General features: G+C 34.6%; 1 protein-coding gene across 3 annotated transcripts; it reads right to left on the bottom strand.

The window, feature by feature from the left end:
• Positions 1-5,346: 5,346 nt before the first annotated feature.
• On the bottom strand, positions 5,347-17,499 carry LOC114281801 (golgin candidate 6). 3 transcript variants are annotated; one of them, XM_028224381.2, is made up of 20 exons: positions 17,287-17,499; positions 16,981-17,048; positions 16,561-16,625; positions 15,275-15,402; positions 15,136-15,188; positions 14,548-14,694; positions 14,368-14,441; positions 14,201-14,270; positions 13,066-13,119; positions 12,867-12,962; positions 11,210-11,260; positions 11,039-11,125; positions 10,752-10,865; positions 10,583-10,654; positions 8,828-9,013; positions 8,618-8,721; positions 8,439-8,487; positions 7,909-7,974; positions 6,969-7,736; positions 5,347-6,177 (listed from the first exon to the last, which is right to left on the bottom strand). In XM_028224381.2, the coding sequence occupies exons 2-20, from the start codon at positions 17,002-17,004 to the stop codon at positions 5,626-5,628; spliced, it is 2,760 nt and encodes a 919-aa protein (XP_028080182.2). In that variant the 5' UTR covers positions 17,005-17,048; positions 17,287-17,499; the 3' UTR covers positions 5,347-5,625. The 3 variants fall into 3 exon arrangements, with proteins under 3 accessions (XP_028080182.2, XP_028080181.2, XP_082758667.1); XM_028224380.2 differs by having other exon boundaries at positions 17,157-17,293; XM_082902541.1 differs by lacking the exon at positions 17,287-17,499 and having other exon boundaries at positions 16,981-17,136.
• Between the last annotated feature and the right edge of the window lie 3,782 nt (positions 17,500-21,281).

The following is a 21,281-nucleotide window of genomic DNA, read 5'->3' as shown; positions in this document are numbered from 1 at the left end:
GCTCGAGTGCCAGTCACCCCGCTCGAGCGTGAGTCCAAATTCTGAAAATTCCAGATTTGAACCTCAAGCTTAAAACCAAGTTTTCAAACATAAATTTCGATCCTCTTGGGCCAATTTTCCAGAAAACATCCCAAAACTCATAGTTTAACATGATTCCAAAGCTCAATTGTAAAATCAAAGCCCGAGGGTGTTTCAAACAACTCAATTTCAAACCAATTTTCAAGAATATGAAGAACATGCAACATGCATGACCTTAAATCATTTCAAAGCTTTAAATACAAGCTCAAATGAGCTAACTCTTACAAAAACAAGATGAAATCATGGTTTATGATCAAAACATGGACATGCATGTGGCAAATTCATGAAGAACAAGCTCTAAAATGCAAGAGTATGCCATGCATGCAATAATTAAGCTTCAATTCAACACTATTGAACCAATTCTTGACTTAGCTCATTAAACTATCATGATCCATGCTAGATAGAGCTTAAATACACAATTTAGAGGATGAAATTCATACATAGGTTCCTCAATTACAAGTCTAGAGGCTCAATTATGCACTTAAACTTTCAATTCTTCAAGATTCAAGCCAAATCTCTATGTTGAATTCACTACTCTCACTAACTCTCTCTCTTGGTCGGCTAGCAAGGACAAAGGGGCTAAGGAAATGTTTTTGTTTGAGTGTAATAAGGCTCAAAGATGTCCTAGGTAGTGGCCCACTCACAATGACAATTTGGTAGATAAGGCAACCTATGTGTTTTACATTCTTTAATTTAATTTAATCATACTGAATCACATTTTAACTAAATATGCCATAAAATCACATTAATTCTAAGGATCACAAATCATCAATCAATTTCAGATTCGGCCGCCGATAAGGCTTTCAATTCGCAATTTAAACACAAAGGCATGAACAGATAATCAAACAATCAACAGATAGACATACAATTGAACAGATATACTTAATCAAGTCAGTTCCAGATTTCAGTCAATCAGTTCAGTACTTCAATCAATTCAGTTGCCAATCATAATCAGTCTCAGTTTAGCAGTAATCAGTGGTTAATCGGTAAACAGTGACGAGGGTTGTTACACCCGGCCCGGTCCCGTCTATCTGGACTCGGGTTAGGCCAGGCCCATGTTGAGCCTTGCAGGCTTTTCGTCAAAAAATTTGGCCAGACTGGCCCACGCGCCAGAAAACTAGGCCCAGGCCCAGGGGTATTCAGGCTTTGGGCGGGCTTGCGGGCTGAACCTCAGGCCAGGCCCCTGGGCTCGGGCTTTGGGCGGGCCTAAACATTTTTTTTTTTATTTTTTCTATCAAAATTTTATTATTTTCCATTAAAAATAACACTGGACATTGGGTGGGTCGGACGGGCTCGAGCCGAGCTTTTAGACGGGTCTTGAGCAGGCCCATGGACCAGACCGGGCTTCAAAATGATGGCCCTAGCCCAAGGCCTTAGACTAGGCTTGGGCTCAAGCCTAAACGGGCCGGGCCTACCTCGGGCCATAGGCTAAAATTACACTCCTACGGCCATGGTCCCTGTTGGTCTGGGCGTCGGTCCGTCTACATATACATAAATTGTAACCCTTTATTCTGGTAAATGTGTTATTGTATAGTGATAAAATTATTTTTAAATAATTATTTAATATTTTTAAGTTATGAATGATATTTATCATTAAGAAAAATTCTGAATGATATTTTTTTTATCATGTTATAAATAATGAGAAAGTATTTACAAATCATGATTTTAGAACGCGTTTTAATGATCAATCTAATTTTGTTCAAAGTTTTTTGTAAGGAAAAAGACCCAGACTCCCTTTTCCCCCCACCCCCTGGCCCATTTTTGATCTGATTGGTTAGATTTTTTGTTTTTTCCTTCTCCTCCAATCACCACCCGCCACGTGTGTGTATGGGAGGGGGGGTGGAGGTGGTGATTGGAGGGGCTCTCTATCAAAGCCCTTTTTATAATTGGATTTGTTTTCAAATTTTGTTCAAAGGTCTCCAATTCCTCGCCTATGAAACATAGGTACACCACAACTATTGTTGTATAAGTATTGGACACTTACCCTCCATGAGTATACAACTACATGGGTTGTTTATCGGGTAATACTATGCCTCTTTGATAATAATAACAACAATAATAATAAGGGGTTTTTTTTTAAGGTTCCTGGTATTAACATTTTATAGCATAAAGGACACCAAATATTTTCATAATGTCTAAGGTCCCTCAAGTTGATCCAGAGAAAATTAGTCCAGAGAAAATTCACATCACAGAGAAATTTGGTTCAGAGAAATTATGAGGACTTTCTAGAGAAATTTGTACTCTGATTTGAGAAAGAAAGGGAAAATTAAAAAATTGATCCAGATAAAATTTCAAATACTTGCACTTACACCAATTGTGGTTCAAGGTAAAGCACAGAGATCAGCAACAACTCTCCCCATTATCAAATGTGTTTTCATAATGTGTTTTAACCAAATTTCTCTTACTTCCGAATTTATCTCCAGAGAAATTTTGAATTTCTCTGGAACTGATATTGATGTTTGCAAATTCGTCCACCAAATTTCTCTGGAGAAATTCGGAATTTCTCTAGGTAATCTAAGCACAATGGGAGTTGTTTGAAGGATGGGAGTAACCACAACATATACAATTCCTAGAAGAAAGTAAAGTTGAAAGCTTGGAAGAGTCTCTGGAAAATCCACACTCCCAGGGTTCATTGCCCTCTCTCTGTCCCTTATAATTTTCACCAAGAACGTGTTCTTAAGGTGAAAAATGACCAAAGGCTTCAACTTGAGAAGCTCGCTTGCAATTCTAGCCCACCCATCAACCATTATATATGTAATAAAGAAAGTAGCCTTCATTGGTATTGATACCCCAATGGTTCTGAGAGACCAGTAATGGTCTCTGTAGATCTTGCAGAGTTGCTTAATGCGGTGTGAGCGGCGTCGCGCTGGAGAGGGAAGAAAGTGAAGAGGTGGAGCCCAAAAGGGAGGTGGAAGACGCGCACGGACCCATCAGAGTACCTGGCCGCAAGGTAGCGGTCGGAGAGAGCGAGGCGGCGGCCAGAAGAGGTCGGATCCATAAACGGCGGGTGAGGTTCTGCCAAAGGAGGTCGAATCGCGACACGGCCCGCCATGTTGAACAAATCTGAAAATGTCACAAGTTTAACATTTGAGTCAAATTTCTCTAATATATGTTTAGGGACTTTAGACATCAGAAAATAATTTTGTGGATCTCTTCCATTATGAAAAGTGGGGGAGGGACCCTAGGCCAATTTTCCCTAATAATAAATAAAAACACTTATGTATAGGTCATAAAAGATGGATTTATTATTTAATAAGTCTTGTAAAAATTAATGACATTTTTCATCAAACACTATTAAAAAATATTAGTAATTGTTAATTTTCACTGATAGCTTAAAAATTGTCACAAAAAAGTAACTAATTATAAGTTTTAGCAACAGTTTAAAAAAATTACCACAAAAAAGTCACTAATTTTCAACTTTCAACCACAATTTGAAAAATTCGTTACAGAAAAACATCACTAATTATAAGTTTTAGTGATAATTTATAAAAAAAATGGTGACAAAAAGTCACTAATTGTCAATTTTTAAAGATATATGTAAAAAATCGTCAAAAAAATTTATTTTTAGTTATAATTTTATTAAGATTTATTTTCATTAGGATTTATAAGAATTAAGTCTAAATAGTAGGACCTATTAGTAGTTTAAAAAAATATTAAATAAATGGAATTTTTTTAAATATAGAAGTACTTGAACAATTATTTAAATTTTGCTTATTTTTAAAAATTTTAAAAACACAAGATAAAAAATACTCAGGATTGTTATTTTTTTACCACTACAAAAATGCTTTAATTATTTTTAGTATTTAATTTTTTAATTTTTATATATTATGTAATACAATAGATTATAAAAAATCAGTGATCTCTGTAGTTATTATTTTTCTTTTTAATTTTACTTTGGTCTTATTAGTTTTGTAATTTATATTTTTTCATTTAAAATTTTAACGGTAAGTGACAGGAGGATCATATTATAATAAAATTAAAAGCGTAAGAATCAAATTGTTCAAATTAAAATTATAAAAACTAAAATAATATTTGCTTAAATTATAGAAAATAATTGTATAATTTATCAATATATATTAATAAAAAAAATTTGTGATTATCCTAGTAATCACATGTGGAACCAAGATATTAATAAAATCATGATGGCCAATGTAAAGTATGCTTTATGTTGACAATGACCAGTGTCTTCTCAAAAATGTTATTGAGGGGCATTGCTTCCAACCCCAAGTGGTATCTTCAGCGGCGTGACAGCGTGTGGTTGGCCGAAATTTAAAAAAAAAATAAAATAAAATAAAATATATTTTTGTACCAATCAGGGACGACCCCAACACCCCAAGCTGGAATTCTAAGTCATTTTCCTTGTTGGGTATACTTACCAACAAGAACATGACTTTTTTTTTCTTTTTTTTTTAAATGACTTTGAGGACAAGTCTATCCCAAAAACAGATTATAGGAATAAAGAACAAACAACCCAATGTTTAAAACGAATAAGAACATACAAGTGAAAGGTCTTGGAAACATGAATATGTTCCTCTCTATTTACCTTAAATACTAATACAAGCAAAACAAGGGATTGAAAGCCAGGGTTACTTTGGTCGAAATACTGATATAGTGAAAATCTTATTTTCAGTTGCACAATGTAATGGAAAATTTTAAAATACAAAAATTTCGAAAACATAATTATAAATCTAAGAGTGTATTGTGGACAATAAAAACAAAAATAAAAATTGTCATTTGTAAGAGACAAACCCAAGCGAAAAGGAGGACAACTTTCTACAAATATGATTGCCATAATCTTCTAACTAAAATTCAATTCAATTGCATACAAAGTGCAAAAACTTTATTCAGATGGGCCAAACAATTCATTCTTTTGCTAGGACACTACATTTTCATGTTGGTATTTTCCTGTACCTATACGTTGTGTTTAATTGGAAGATTTGAGAATGAATTTGAAAAGAAAAAAAAAAAAAAGTCAGATAAAATATAAATAAAATATACCTACATTTCACGTAATTTCACATACTTTTTCCTTTTCTTTTTTCAAACTCCTCTCCAAATCCTTTAACCAAATACAACGATAGAGAATAAATTACCACAAACATATATCTTTTTTTCTTGGTTCCACCACAATAATGTGATTACTAGGATAATCACCTAACCCAACCACTTGAGAAAACACAGAAAGGCATATGATTGCCTAACACCAAACAAATCATCAGCTTGTTCTCAAAAAAAAAAAAAAAATCATCAACTAGTTAAACCGTGACAGAGATCCAAGTAAAATCTAGTTTTTGTTCAAGCATATCTTCCATCTTGTGGGCTGTTCTCTTAACACAAGTACATGAAAAAAATAAAAAATAAAATAAAATAACCTGTAGCAACAGCATCTTTTGTGAATTTTAATTAAACTTATCAACATCATAAATAACAGTGACAGACTGTACAAATCACTAAAGATTATACAAAGCATCAGCACGGTCAGCCATATTTGGGAAGTGTTGGAAAGAACAGAACACAATGACAACACAAGGCTACTAGAAGCGACTATCAATCTTCTTCCTCTTCACCATCATCAGCCAGACCTATATCATCTCCAATGCCTTCAAGTAACGTGTCGACATCTACCCCTAACTCCAGCAACCTTGCGCTCAGCTTCTCTACCTTACTCTGCTCTTGCCCAAGGCAGACAAGCAAATCGTTCAATTCTGCTTCACTGTCCTTCTGGGCTTCTTCTCTTGCCTCGGCCTTTATTGCCTCAACATCTGGAAGGGGTGTGGCTCCCCCGCTTTTTAAAGCCTTAATTTCCTTTTCCATATTGTAGTTTGCCTGTTCAAGACTATTGTAAGCGTCAGACAAGCACTTGAGATCAGCTTCCATCTTCTCAGCCAAATTGCGGTACATTGAAGCCTCAGATTCAATCTTGGCTTTCTCTGTCTTAAGCATCTCCAGCCGTTGGGAGGACTCTTGAAGATCTCTACGGAGTGTCTCCACCTGGACTCTTTCTGAGCCTCCACTAGCTCTGTGATCAGGTGGAGATGGACCACCCCCACCCATCTTGACCAAGTCTTCAGCCAAAGTTGCATTACGACTAAGAAGGTCCTTTGAAAAAAGAAAAAATATATATAAATTAATACATAAAAAGAAAACAGAACGGAAATGGGTAATACACCAGATTACATGTATTCCAAACCTCGTTGCTACAACTGTTGTCTAACTCGCTAATTCATGCTAAATCACAGTTGAATACAACAATTTTTTTAAACATCATCACAATCTTTGAAAAGAAACAATGTGAAGGAGACCAAAACATGAATCACTTGCAAGAAAAAAGTGGCCCACAGAACATGAAGTTGTCCCCTCCCAGGGAGACAACATAATTTAACACACAAGAAAATTAAATATGGTATGCAGAGATCTATCTATTGCAAGGATTGTAAAAATGGAAATCGTACACATGTCTCACTCTCAATTGCATGCAAGTATGATGGTAGAGAACACAGAAAAAGATTCAATAACATAATGAGAATATGAAATCCAACAAGGGCAGCTTCCCAATATCATAAAAAATCAGCTTGAGAAATTAATCTAAAGACATAACTATCCAGCTAACAGATAAACTACTTTGGGGAAGATAAGTGTGGCACTCTTCATACAAGGTAAGTCTTGCTGATTTGGGTCCCTCAAAGGCTTTTTCCGGGTCCATCCAAACCCCACACAAACAGCAGAAGACAAAGATAACTTGTCAAAAACCCTCTGGAGTCTCGACACTAAAGCATTAAACAAATTACACAAAGCCAGCCTCTTGTTTGGTCTGTCAAAAGTTTGCATTTATTATGAATAAAGATAATATATAAAATCCAGAAAAAAGAAACTTTTCCATGCAACCATACCTGTATCTCAGAGCACTGCTTCTCCACAAATAATTTCAGCCGTTTGACATAGTCCCCATCACTTTCCCCACCCTGCTGTTCCAATTCTGCTGGCACTACAGCCACCTTGCTCTTTGGTTTGCTATAGACATCTACAATGCTTTCTCTTATATTTGCCTCTAGATTTCTAATGAAGTCAACAAACCGAGCATCAAACATGGATGCAAGCATCGGATGATCCTCATTCTTCTGGTCACTAGCCTCATTCTCATCAACGTCTTCAATCTCTGCCATACTAGCAGCAGTGGATCTTGTCAACGGTGTACGGGACTGAGCTGGTTTCGCAGAAGAAAAAACAACACTTTTCTGCATCTCTTCAAACTTTAAAAGATATGACGCGAGCCCGATTTTCTGAGTTACGGCATCAACTATCGTAAAAGCATCCTTTCCAGTGTCACTTGATTTATTATAGATAACACATTCTCCCAAAAGTACCGATGCCAGCCCCCTTATGCACACCGTTGTGGTTGAATTTGATATCAACTCCAGCAGATATGTAAGATGAGGACGTGAATCTAGGAAGCAATGCACTGCACTTGGGCAGTCTGAAAGCCAAATGACTAGCAGTTTCAATATAATTGGTTGAACATACGTATTCCCTGATGCATTTGATTTCCCATCTTTACTTTTCATAGAAGAAGCAAGAGCCAAGTATTTCACCATACGGTACAACAACGGCTCTGGGGCTCCTAAAGATGGTGTAGGTGGCTCTAGTTCAATTCGTAAAACCTACAGTAAATTCAACATTCCAATAAGAAAGAGAAGAAGGGGGGTATGTAAACCCTACAAGACGATAGAATCATGATGAACTTATTTCTGAAGTAGTTCTTTTCCAGACATTATCTGACCATAAAAATAACTAGAAGTAAGAAACCAAAAACAACAAGATGAGACAGCATACCCTCTCCTTGCACTGGATATTGTCCTTCAGTACATGAGACAGAACACTAGCAGCTCTGCAACAAGTCTGCGTTTCAAATATTAGCTGGATTATTCTCATAGATAAGCACCAAGCAACAAGAAAAACTTATTGTGTGTGGTGACCAACTTCCCAACCATTGACTTTCATTTCCAAACAAAAAATGGTGTGTGGCCTTAGTGAAAGTTGTGTGTGGCAATAGAAGTTCCAGGAAAAGTTCCCTGTGCAAAGAGAAGTGCATCTTAACAATAGAGGGTTCAAGATTTTAAAAAATTCCCTATTTGTCTCCTTCCAAATGCACAAGAGCACTAGATGAGGGTCAAATGCTCCAAATTGACTCGTAGCCAACTCATGTAAATAACTGAGCACAGAATGCACAAGAGAGCATTTGGGACTCAGGACACCATCAAGTTGTGCAGGATGGTATCCTGATCTTCAACAAAGAAATAAAGTCATGATGTTCATCATCTTTAATGACAAAAGGATTTAGACACCATTAAGTACTATGTTACCTCGAGATCACCATCGTTTTCACTCAAAGTAAGACCACGTAATAGCATGCTGCAACAAACAAATTTTCGAAAGATTTAATCATCAGAAGCAGCAAGTCCAAGCTAATAACAATAATAATAATAATAATTTAAAAAAAAAAAAAAAATCTAGTATGGAGTGCATACAGGGACAAACAGACCTTCCAAATGACATGTTCACATCCTCCTCAAGTGGAGCATGAGTCATTGGCAGCGGTTGAGGGATTAATGTAGATGCTAACATTGTTTGACCATCAGGGTTTTTCTGCTTTAAATAAGGTGGATCATCAACCATATAAACACAATTCAAAGAAAATATAAAAAAAATAAGAAAGAAATGAAGAATATCTCATCAGAGGAATCATACCAACCTCACAAAAGCACCTAAAAACATAGTCCGCTGCTACAAACTCCTGCATGCTAGAAGTCCGCAAGATGATTCGGAGGACAGAATTTAATGCAGGCTCTACTTGCGGCTCCTCTCCAAGAACTTTACTTGCAAGGGCATCAAGATTCTTTGGATGACTGACAATCAGGTTGCCAATGCATCTAAGTGCCTGACATAAGTAAAAAAAACCTCTCATACATGTTAGAAGTCCTGAAATTTTCTTATAGTGCTAGGCAACTTTTGTGCACGAAGAAGTTTCTTTGTGTTGGTGTATAAGCAAATGGTTGCCACTGACTGTTCCTTATATTTCTTGCAATAATTTAACATAAAGCTCATTGATCAATCTTTAATCTGGCAGAAAATTTCATGAAAGTCAGTAAAACAATTAACTCCTTTACTAATGAGCCTTACATATGCCATATACTAAGGAACAGGAAAAACCATTTGGTATGGTCCAAGGAGTAAAAATAAAAAAAAAAGTTGATCCAATTCAAGCAACACTTAAAAGTGAACTCTCTCCTTCTCTATCTCTCTCCCTTTCCTTATTTGGATGGAACGAGAAGTTCAAAGATATATACTTATATTGAATAGTATACGCATCAGGCTAGATGTGCCTGAAAGTTCACCATAAGAAAAGACTTGACGGGTGTGTTTGGTTTGTGTTTTGAGATAAATTTTCAAAAACAAATTTGGGGAGAGAGTTTAGAAATTTTTTTGGTTTGTTTGGTTGTATATTTTGAAAATAGTTTGGGAGTTTGGGATGATTTGATATTTTGTTGTAGTTGAGTAGATGTGTGTGAGAGAAAAAGTGATTGAGAAAGAGAGGGAAGAGATAAAAAGTGATTGATTGATGTGTCAGAGAGAGAGTGATCTTGGAATTTTTTTTCAAAAAATTTGAACCAAACAAAATTTTAAAACTTTTTCTCAAAAATTGTATCTTGAGATACAAACCAAACAAGCCCGACATTTTTTCGTTCCTTCTAATTATCAAAAGAAGATTCCTATGAATCCCCCTCATTTTCACACAGGAAGGGTATGTGATAAATACACCCTTTACTTTGTGGAATGTCATAGTTGCAATAATGGAATGACTTACAGTCTATATCCCCAATCAAAAATAAATTAAAAAAATTCAGTGAAGTATCGTCCTCGGAAGAAACTCTGTATTTACTACTTGTCAATTAATTGTATCATACACTTTCTATTAAACAATATTGCCGAATAAAGAAATAAGTAATTATTGCCATATTTAACAATCTTTCTTCTTTTTTTGGCACCAAAGATGTCCAAGGCTTCGCCCCAACTAATCCCCTGGGCACATGTAATCCACATCCCACATTTGCCAGGTAATTACTGGGCCAAAGCCCTAGGGGCAGCCTCAAGGGGGAGTGAGGAATTGAGGATTTAACCATTGGTTCATCCCTTGAAGTTCAAACCCATGACTTCCCATATGGGAGTCATAAGCTCCGGCCAACTGGGACCAGATTTAAAATTCTTTGAAAAGAGTTACACAATTCAGGTTACTTGATCTGCATCACCAATAGAGAGCATGTTAGATAAACTATGAGTAACATAGCTTCCAAACTAATGTTTGCTTGCACTATCTCATTTAAGTGCATTCTTTAACACAGTCACACAAAAAAAGACAGAAACAGTGCATTCTTTAATGCGGACAAAAAGACCACACACACACACACACACACACACATGCACAGACACAGAGAGAAGATCATCTTACCGTACAACGCACAGGAACAGGAGCCCATTGGCTTTCTACTCCTAACATTAAAAGATGGTCCAAAATTTTTCTCTACAAGCAAGAAAATATACCAATGAGAAAAGTCTTTACTAAATTATAAAGAATTTTTCAGGTATTCATTAGAGCATATAACAAATTTGAAACAAACCTGAACCAAGACTGTTTTATTGGTCAGCCTGTTGGTGTCTTTTCCAGGATCAGCTTCTGGACCTCCCCTTATTAGCAAACTGATGGTCTCTAAAGCACTGAGTAGATTTATTGTCTACTGGCAACATATTGGATATGACAGAAAACGGCCAGTAAGGCTTCTGTTATAGCACATATAACTATGTATGTACGTCTACGTGCATATAACTATATATGTCCGTCTACACACATATATGACAGTTAAAACTATAGGAAGTGCACAAAGTTGTAAACATCTGAGTGTCTAACCTTCTGTTGGGTGAAACTATAGGAATTTCCTCTGAGCTTCAAAATTGATAACAAAGGGTCAAAGCCCATTGTCTCCCTTAGCAATACCTGCGCAATGTGCACACCATGGTTAGCAGTGGGGAACAAATGAATGTGTGAAAAAAGAATAGTAATAACATATGGTCTTCAAACCTGATTAGACACATTGTCATGAATGAGATTGTTCAGCAATTCAAGACAGTCCTGCACCAGTGACACACATGTCAGCAAAATTAACAATGATATTCATAATTGATGAAAGTTTCAGAGTGAAAGAGGCTTTTTCCGATGCAAACAATGCTTCAATCAGTTGTCCTGTACACCCTTTCGAGCTACTGACTATTTTGGCAAAAGCTGATGCCTTGATAATTTTCTCACATTCCACATCTAATGCTCCTAAATATGAATAAACGACAACACAAGCAGAATTAAATGACTCTAGCAGATTCTTAGGGAAACAAGATCAGATGTTTCATACATGAGGATTCGTCAGGTCAACAAGCCACCCAACAAAAACCAAGTTAATGATTAAAAGCATTGGGTCAATGAGAAAATTTAGGAAATAAAAGTTATAATAGGAATTCTGAAAAATGGAAGAGAAAAAATACCCAAATCTAGTTATTTGTTAGTGACTCCAACACATTTAAATACATGTTCTTCAAATTGATGTCGTATACAATCTCCTAAGTACATAAGGCTCCAAACAAATTACGGTAAATCAAATGAGAAGATTAAATATTTTACATCAGATTATGGACATATTCCAAGGGTGCAGATCAACTAAAATAAATAAATAACTAAAATAACTAAAAATATAAATAAATAAGAGAGAAAATAGTAGCGATGATAGAATTTCAGTATATACGTATGCCAAACTTCCAGTCAGCTCCTCAAAGATAGTCAATAAGGTAACAAGTAATTTTTGAGAGAGCAGGTAAAATAAGAGAACTGGTTGAATTATTCATTGGGGGCTTGTTGCCAGAGTTGTTACAGGTATCCCCCAATACTTGGTTCAAAAAAATCCAAGCATCATTTTAGTAAGACGAAGGATCTTAACTTCTCCCCCTTTCATCTTCACCAGACATTAAAAGAGTATATATATATATAGGGGGAGGGAAGGGGATAAAAGATTATATTCCTCCTACTAGTTCTTCCACAGAAGTGAATACTCAACTTGCCTTTGGAACAAAGGTGAGACAGGGAACTTTTCCTCCACCCCAAAACATAAAAAAATAGAAAACCCCGAGTACCCCCTGCCAAGGGAAGCAAGAAACTTGAGTAAAATTTTTCCTTAAGGCATGTAGCATTAGGGTTTCAATCTAAAATGTAAGTCAAACATTCACTCCCCAAACTCAAGCAACTTGAGAAACTTCAAAAACTATAACATCCAACATAAAATCTGCAAATTAATTCATATGTTCTGCATGTCTAATTTAAGTTCTAAGCATAACTGTACATTGGATATTCTGACAAGTGCAATTGGTCACTACCTACAGAAGCAACATCATCCAGTTTATTGTGAATATGTATGACTAGGGTTTAACTTATACAGTTCTATTAATCCATGATATAGAGCCACCCAAGCTTATAAAAACATCTTAAACACCAAGCACCTTCACTTGCAGAACTAGATTGCTCTAAAATAAAATGAACTATGGGGCATTAAAATGTGCATTATGCAAGAGAGACATAAATAGCAAAATTGCATCTAGTATAAGGCCACAAAGTAACAAATGGCTTATCAGCAAAAAAAGCTACAACAGATGACAGAACACAACATATGGATGAATAATTCAAGTCAGTAAATCACCTGCACAACAACACCACCTTCCGAACCCCCTTCCTCTTTAACAATACTAAAAATCTTCTCAAAAGCACCTTCAAAGACCACAATCTTTTGAATTTCCTGCAATTGCAAAGCATTTTCAATCAGTTATAAGGGATACAAGATCATGAGTTACTACATTAGAATGAAAGAATAGAATGACCATGAGAGGCAAATAATTCACCTCAGCTTCACGAGTCAAGTAAGTGAGAAGTAACAAGGCCTCATTTCGTATAACCTGTAAGCCATAGATTTTTCAGGATCCAGCAATATCAGAATAGAAAAAACCAGTATTGAAGAAGCCAGTCACCACTGCATGTAGTGGTATTGGTGGTTACCACCACCTGATATGGTCGATTTTGAGCCATGTGAATGAAAATTGTAAGCTTAACAATGGTAATTTGGACCATAACGGGCGAATACATAATGGTAATGGAACTTTTCAGCAGATCTTACTACAAAAAGGCTGTTTTCCCCATGTTTTAAGTTTTTCACTACTGAAATTTCACAGAAAAAACGGACTTCGCAGAAAATCTTACATTTACATCATTTGAGTCTCCCATCTTCAAGATTTACAAGATTTGACTTGCAAACAAGGTTTAGATGAACCTCATTCTATTTTTAATTTTTATTGTTGTTTTGAGGTTGATTTCTTGAATATTTGTTATTATTGACTTAAATCTTGTTTGATTTAGGTTAAATTTGTTGAACAAAGGTTGGAATACCACTTCTCTTACTTACATCAGGGATTTATGTTAATGAATTATAATTTATGACTATTAAACATGCTTCATAGAGGCTTAAGAATAATACAAAAATAGTCCATAAATAGGATCATGTTAAAAAGTAAACAAAACCCACCAAAAACTATTTTAAACTCCAATAAATGTGATTCGGAAATAAAAACATGTCTCAGTAAGCTTTCCTGAAGTTGTGTAAAGTAAAAATAAAATATAAAAAATCAAGGCTCTCGTTGCCACAACCATTACGCTAGGTCCAGCTACCATTATTTTTTTGTGGCAACTACAACCTTTAGTTGAAGCATTGGTACAAGTAGTGAAACGAATTATAGCCAAACAAATTTCACATTTCTTCCTTCCCCGAAATTACATGAAGCCAAATTCCCCCAAAAAAATTCCAGTTACAAAGCTCTCATGTATACAAGAGAACTTGGTATTAGGGAACTAAAATAAATTCACAAGGCTCATTAAAGCTTCTATTTATTATGTCATCATGTCTATCTAGTTTCTAATTAAGGAGGTCTTTATCAAGATTAAAAAAAAATAGACAGTCAACCACTCATAGGATAACTTTCCTACCTCACGATCCATAAGCATGTCCATAAGCCGAGTTATTCCACGAGGAATAGTCAGAATGGCTTCTTGTAACCTGAAAAGGAACTCAAAAAATATATTTTTCTCCACCATAATCCAGTAAAATCCACAAATAAAATATAACATAAAGTGGGTGACCAGAAAGAGAATACCTATTTGGAGAGTTCGTAAGTAGAGCTGTCAATAGTTGAAGTGTGTAATAACGAATGTAGAAATCCTCCTCCGACTGCCAAGGTACGAAATCAACAAATTGTACGACACTATGCATAATCAAAGCAAATTCAATACATAAATTTTCCAAGGTATTCCCAATCTAGCTTTGGAACTCTCACCAACAGACTTAGAAGAAGAGAAATGCTCTCTGCTTCTCTAGAAAGCAAATCAGTGTTCATTAAAGCTGGTTGAACCTCATTCTTTGACCCTTTAGCATGATCAATTGGAGTCAATGCACTCACAAGAGTTTCTAGAGCACCACGAACCTTCAAGCAATAAAAGGAGGCAGGCACTATGTGAGTACACAAAAGTAGAAAAATGGAAAAGACTAAATCAGTTTCCATCAGCAACACCATCTGATATAAAACTAGACAGCTATTTTTTAAACAAAATGTGCTAAAAAATAGGTATAAACTCTATCTTTAAGCTTTTAGTCTTCATGTGAAACCTTGACTTTCTAATATATATATATATATATGTATGGAAAGAAAGAAATGCCAAATTTAGTGTTCCATTACTATTACTACATATAATATTTCCATTCTCAATAGTTGGTTTTCTTTATAACTTATTTATCAATTTCGATAATGTTACTAGTTAGACCATCATTTGAATAGGACGTAGAAAATTGTATTTCTCAAATTAAGTAAACCAAAATATAACAAGGGAAATTAAAATCAATTGACCGATGGGGGAAGCTTTCAAACCATTTCAACATCATCTCGCTCTTCCTTCAAGACACTTAAAAGTACTGGAAAGCCTGCAACCGCAGTGAATGGATTTTATTTTACATTGGCACATGCTCCAAAAATATGGCACCACATGCAACAAAAGAGAATTACTAACCCATTGCCCCAAAATCTAGCTGGGCAGCACGACTTTCTGCTACAACAGATTGAAGTTCAGCAATAGCAGTCCTCCGGTCCTCCGACAGGACACCATTACTTATACGGTCAAGCAAGCGTTCAACATAGCTGTTGCAACAAGCCATGAAGCAGATCAACAACAGCAGTGAATCCAATTTTGGCAAGAAAAATATTAGAAATTGAAAAGAAACAACGGCACATTGTGTTGAGTAAATGGACAAACGGTTCAACGGCTTTGTTAAAACCAAATAATAGTCTGCAACAATTTGGAGCAGGACATAATAAAATGATCCATGTCAATGATGAAGGCACATCATTAGTGACAGCAATATAAATGAATGCCCTTTAAGAGTTTGACTGATTCATCATTTGAGTCTTTAAGGCAGAGTTTAGTTATGATGAAAGTGGTGGAAATTGTAAGAAAGAGAGAGAATAAAATGAAATTTTTCTTGAGATTGTTTTGCATGAGAATGGTGAAAAATGGAAGAAAATTAATTTTGTTGTACAACCCATATCAACATGGTAACTTCACTTTCAATTTCTTGCAAAAAACATACAAGAAATTTTATGTTCTCATGTAAGTTGCTACCTATCATAACTTTCTTTCAAAAATTTCATCTTAACCAAATGTATACTATAAAAAATAAAAAAATTATTTCACTTTCCTTTCTTTCACTTCACTTGTTATTACTTTCACTTTTTCATCATATTTTTCACTCTTAATCAAACAGACCCTAATTGAGGTTGGGATAGAATGACTCCAACAACAGCCAACAACAAATACTACAACCAAAACCCAAAATTCTTTCTAACATTCTTTTTCTTTTGATAAAATGAATTTAATAACTAAATAAAATCATAGTGTATTGCTAGAGGGTGTTGCAAGTTATAACTCCAATCCCCTCAATTTTTGAAAGAGCAGAGTTAGTGAAAGATTTTCCCTTTTACAAATTCTATGACAAAAAACAATTTTTTTAAGTACATGGTGTCGGACAATATGAAATATGGCCAATCCATTATAAGAGCATCTGCAATCCTTCACCTTTTCTTGTACACAAAAATCATCTCCGATCCCTTCACCAAATGTTCATCAAATCTAGGGAGTCATTTTTTTCATTAAATTGAGAACTCATCAAATTTAAATTTGGTGAAAATTAAAAAAGATGAAGCATTAAGGTGTGCATTGCATAACCATTTCATGTCATTTTCAAAAAAACAAAACCCTCCACTACAACAATAGCTATGAACATACATAAATCATTTTACCTATCTTCACTTGAAGCAGAATTCTCGTTTCCAAATACAAGCCCAACAACCCCTTGTACGCGATTCTGAATTTTAATCACATGTGAGCATAAGATTAGTCAAAAATGGCACTTCCCATCACAATAAATATCAAGGCCTCGTTTGGGAACAGGCTAATTTAGTAACTTTTGGTTATTTGGCTAAAATATGAGCTAAAAAAAATTAGTATGTTTGGGATACTTTTTGGATGTGCAAAAAGTAGAGAAAAAGAGAATCTTTTAACTTTTTGGTATGGGTTGTTGGCTTTTTGGCTAATTTAATAACTTTTTGACTTTTTGGCTAAAAGGTTCCCAAAAATGGCCTTAGATGTTTGTTAAGCTAATTGTAATACAATCCATAACAACAAACGAAGCTGAATAGAAAACTAATGATAAAAAATACCTTGTACCCAGACATCAAATCCATCCTTCCTAGGCACTGGAGACCACTTGAATTGGATCAAAACAGAGCTAAAAAAACCTCAAACAATGAAGAATAAGAGACCAAACTAAGCAATTTGATCAAAAAAAAGTTGGGGATTTTAATCCACGGTAATAAAAAGGATCAAAAGACAATACATTTAGGATTTGCATATACAAACAAATACGTATGCATAGAGAGATTCATATATATATATGCATGATTATATATACGTGTATATTGATGAGTAATAAGGGAACTGAAAAACCCTAATCAATTAAGAGTTACCTGAGAGAGAGAGAGAGAGAGAGAGAGATCGCGAGATTGAAAAGGACACAGATCGAGAGGTTTAGGGTCGGGTCAAATGGTTTTGCTCTCTACTGTGGAGAGAAGGGACCATAATTGTACACGTGCGGTACAGGAAGCCTTGTTTCGGGTCAACCCACTCCAAAGGAATGGCAATTGGCGGGTGGGGCAGGTCCGAATTGTGATGCTCTGTTTATGTTTTATGGGTTTTGCTAACGTGTACCTCAAAAGAGATGGCAATCGGCCTAATGGCTCAGTCAACCCCTAGTCCAGTTTGTTATTTTTTGAATTTGGAAAAAAATATTTATTTATGGGATTGGATTAAATTAGGATTGGATTAAATTAAGATTTTGTACCTAGTTAATATTGGGGAAATTACTCATAGGTCCCATGTGGAACATGTGGACACCATTTAATTCCATAACTTTTTGAGTTCACCCAAAAGTCCTTTCCCCTCTCTCTCTGCTTTTTGCTTCCCTCTTTACGCCTCCTCCTCTAACCCTAATCTCAATCCTAAAGTCAAACAAGAAGGCGATGAAGAATAAGAACAAGAACAAGAAGACGATGAAGAACAAGAACAAGAAGACGCTCATCATCAGATCTGTGCTTAGATTGAACAGATTTGTGTATATATCTTTGTCAATTTCTCTCTCTTTCTCTCTCTATTTACAGATTTTTTTTGGGATAGTTGTTGATCTATGGTTGTTGTTGTTGATGATGAAATAGATCTATAATATCATTGAAACAGATCTGTAATGACTCAGATTTGTACAGATATCACACAGATTTGTAATGAGAAAATTTTCGAATTCTGAACAAGTAATTTTCGAGTTTTAGTTACAGGCGGTGAAAACTGTAAAATTTTGCAGTTTCAAATTTTTTTTTTTGGTGCTGGAATGAATCATGGTTTAAAACTGTAAAATTTTACAGTTTTATAACATTTTTTAGAACTGTAAAATTTTAATGTTTCATAGCATGTTTTAAACATTTCGACGAGTCTCCGGCGATGTTGAACATTCCGACGAGTTTCCGGCGACCGTTTGACGGAAGTTCGACGGTAGTAAAATGTGAATAGTGTCTGTAAATTAAAAAAAAAAAAAGATTTTTTGGTAACAATTAAAAATATATTAAAAAGGATTTTTTGGTAACAATTAAAAATGTATTGGACTAATTGGTACAAGTATTTTATTTTGGGATTAACTGGATTTTGAACTTAGTACATGAAACTTATCAGTAAATTCCCCTTTAATATTCGAGTTGCACTTGAGATAAAATGTTTTAGCCTAACCCCGTCTTCTAGTTCGCTCATTTATAAAATGCTAGTGATAGTGCATGTGCCATGCACGTGAATTGATTTTGACAAGTGAAAATCAAATTAAAATTATCACCATGTTTGGTTATCATTTCTTAAAAATACTTTTCAAAAAATTTTATTTTCTTATTTTTCGTATTTTTTTGTTTTTACTAAATTTTTTTAATATTTTGAGTAATTTTTTTAATTTTTAGACATACCTAACTTATATATACCTAAAAAGTAAAAAAAAATTAAAAAAAACCTTTTAAAAATTCACTAAATATCAAAAATATAAAAAAAATGCGAAAATTCAATACATTTTTTATATTTTTATGTATTTATTAATTTTTAAAAATATTTTTTCACAAATTTTTTACTTTTTAGAAATATCTAAGTAAAGTGCATCTAAAAAAGTAAAAAAATGTTTAAAATTTTAAAAACATTCACTAAAAACAAAAAAATACGAAAATCAAAAAACTTAATTAAAAAAACTCAAACCAAACACACTTACTTTTTAAATGTACTCTATTGGACTTCAAAAAAAACTTTTGCCTCTACTATTTTTAATATTCATTAATAATATATTTTATTGTATGAATTTAATTAAGATGAAAATTTTATAAATTAGAGATTCTAATTACGATGAAAATTTGATTACTGGATGTTTATTTGGAAGAAACTAAAAGCTTAGTTATCACAATGTTGTCATGAGTTGTAAAAAAAGATAAAGTTTCGTAATTTTTACTGCTTTAATACAATGTTGTCACGAGTTGTACATTTTTTTATTTATTTATATGTATTTTTATGCATAATGTACATTTTCTTTAAAAAGTTTTCTTAACATATACACTTGTTAAAAAAAATTATTATTAAAATCATAAAAGTTTGCGTTTTCGAGCCACGAAATCTTTACACAAGAAGTTGATCAAAATGTTACAGGTAGAGATGAACGAACAATTCAAATACACAACAGTTAAGATGGAACTTAAATCTTTACATGCAAGAGAGATGAGTTTTCTCTTCATTGGATTTTCAAATTTTAATATTTTATGATCTGCGTTTTGATTTTGCTCTTTCATAAATAATGAAAGAGGGTCATTTTTTTAACAGAATGAATTTTGAATTTTTTTTTTTTTTTTTGCATCATTTAATTTGCAGTTAACTAAAATGTGTGCATTAGGCAAGTTACTTTTCTTACTCATAACAACCCAAATTTGTTTTTTTAGATATTTTGACTGAACATTCTTGCAGATTGTCAAACTTAGCTAGGAAATTTATCATTCCATAATTTGTGTAGTAAAAAGATTGAACAAACAAAAGCATGGGAAACAACAGCCAAACAAAAAACAAAGCAGATTTTACTATTTTCCTTCTTATATCACTATTTTTCAAGCAAAGCAAGCAGGTGGTGCATTAAACTCAGCGACGAAGAACGCTCAAGCAACTTTATGACAACTCTATGCAAACTCGTGAATTCTGAAACGAAGTTAAGTAACAATTTGCAAGACATGTGAAAATCTGCGCAAATAATGAAAATTGCCCATATGTATTGTGGGGACATATTTTTTGGGTTGACCACATGGCCAATGTTGTTAACCTACGTGCCACGTGGATGGACGAAGTCACCTAGATATGATGTGATCATATTTGAATCCGAGATATTTGGACAGAAGACGAGTTCTAGATGACTCTTGAGGAAATTGGACTCTTGGATAGAGATTGGACTATTGAGGAAATTCATCTTAATCTGAATAGTGTGAGTTGTGATAAATGTTATCCTTATAAAGGATAGTCCCATGAAGTGAGACTTTTAGGAAAGTTGGACATTGATTATTATAAAGGTGAGGCACCTCGTGGGTTTAAGGTATGCTTTTATTTGTGATGCTTTGATTTGTGCATTGAGTACTTATTTGATATCTTTGAGAGATAAGTTGACTGACTTGATCGTCGAAATGCCCCTAGGTGGATGAACCACCGCAGTATTCTCATCTTCTTGTTGGCAGGCGGTTAGCTTAATCTATTATGCCGTGTATTCTCCAGCTAAGTTTCCTATTTGATTGTGTGGTAAAAAATCAGCACTCCCAATTTGGCGCCGTTTGTGGGAACTTAGTAAGAATAGATGGCTAACATCAAACAAGGAGATTGAGTTGGAGACAATATGATCAATGAGGAGGTGACACGTCATGATGTTAGTATGACAGTTGAGTTTGTTTTGAGATGACAGATTTCGAATCTTGATGTTCTTGAACTAGCGAGTCAAGATCTCAGCTAGTAGTGCGATCTCGGTTGAGATGTTGATCTTGGATGAAAGAAGACACTTGAATCCTTGTTTGCTGACGCTGACGAGTCATAATCTCGGTCGGAAGAGTATCTTTAGCATGTTGTTTAGCTAAATGTTAGAAGATTAGACAATATAGGTTCCATCACCTCATGTTGCCGAGGTAATAGAACCTAGGGGCAGTTTGTGGGGACATTTTTTGGGTTGTCCATATGGCCAATGTTGTTAGCCTAGGTGCCACGTGGATGGATCAAGTCGCCGAGATATGATGTAATCATATTTGAATCCGAGATATTTGGACAGAGGACAAGAGTCCTAGATGACATCAAACTACCTATTTGGATAGAGATTGGACTTTTAAGGAAGTTCATCCTAATCTAAGTAGTGTGAGTTGTGATAGATGTT

Source organism: Camellia sinensis, chromosome 13 (assembly GCF_055761805.1).
Source record: "Camellia sinensis isolate YWXY chromosome 13, ASM5576180v1, whole genome shotgun sequence".
NCBI classification, from domain to species: Eukaryota; Viridiplantae; Streptophyta; class Magnoliopsida; order Ericales; family Theaceae; genus Camellia; species Camellia sinensis.
This window is presented reverse-complemented; position numbering and strand designations above follow the sequence as displayed.

What these genes read in the sequence shown, in the direction of transcription:
- LOC114281801 (XM_028224381.2), bottom strand. Translation starts at nt 17,004, where the DNA reads ATGGATTTGATGTCTGGGTACAAG. An exon ending in GCTAGATTTTGGGGCAATGG is followed by an intron (nt 15,189 to 15,274) that starts GTTAGTAATTCT and finishes CTGCGGTTGCAG; the next exon opens with GCTTTCCAGTACTTTTAAGT. An exon ending in AGCGAGATGATGTTGAAATG is followed by an intron (nt 14,695 to 15,135) that starts GTTTGAAAGCTT and finishes TATTGCTTGAAG; the next exon opens with GTTCGTGGTGCTCTAGAAAC.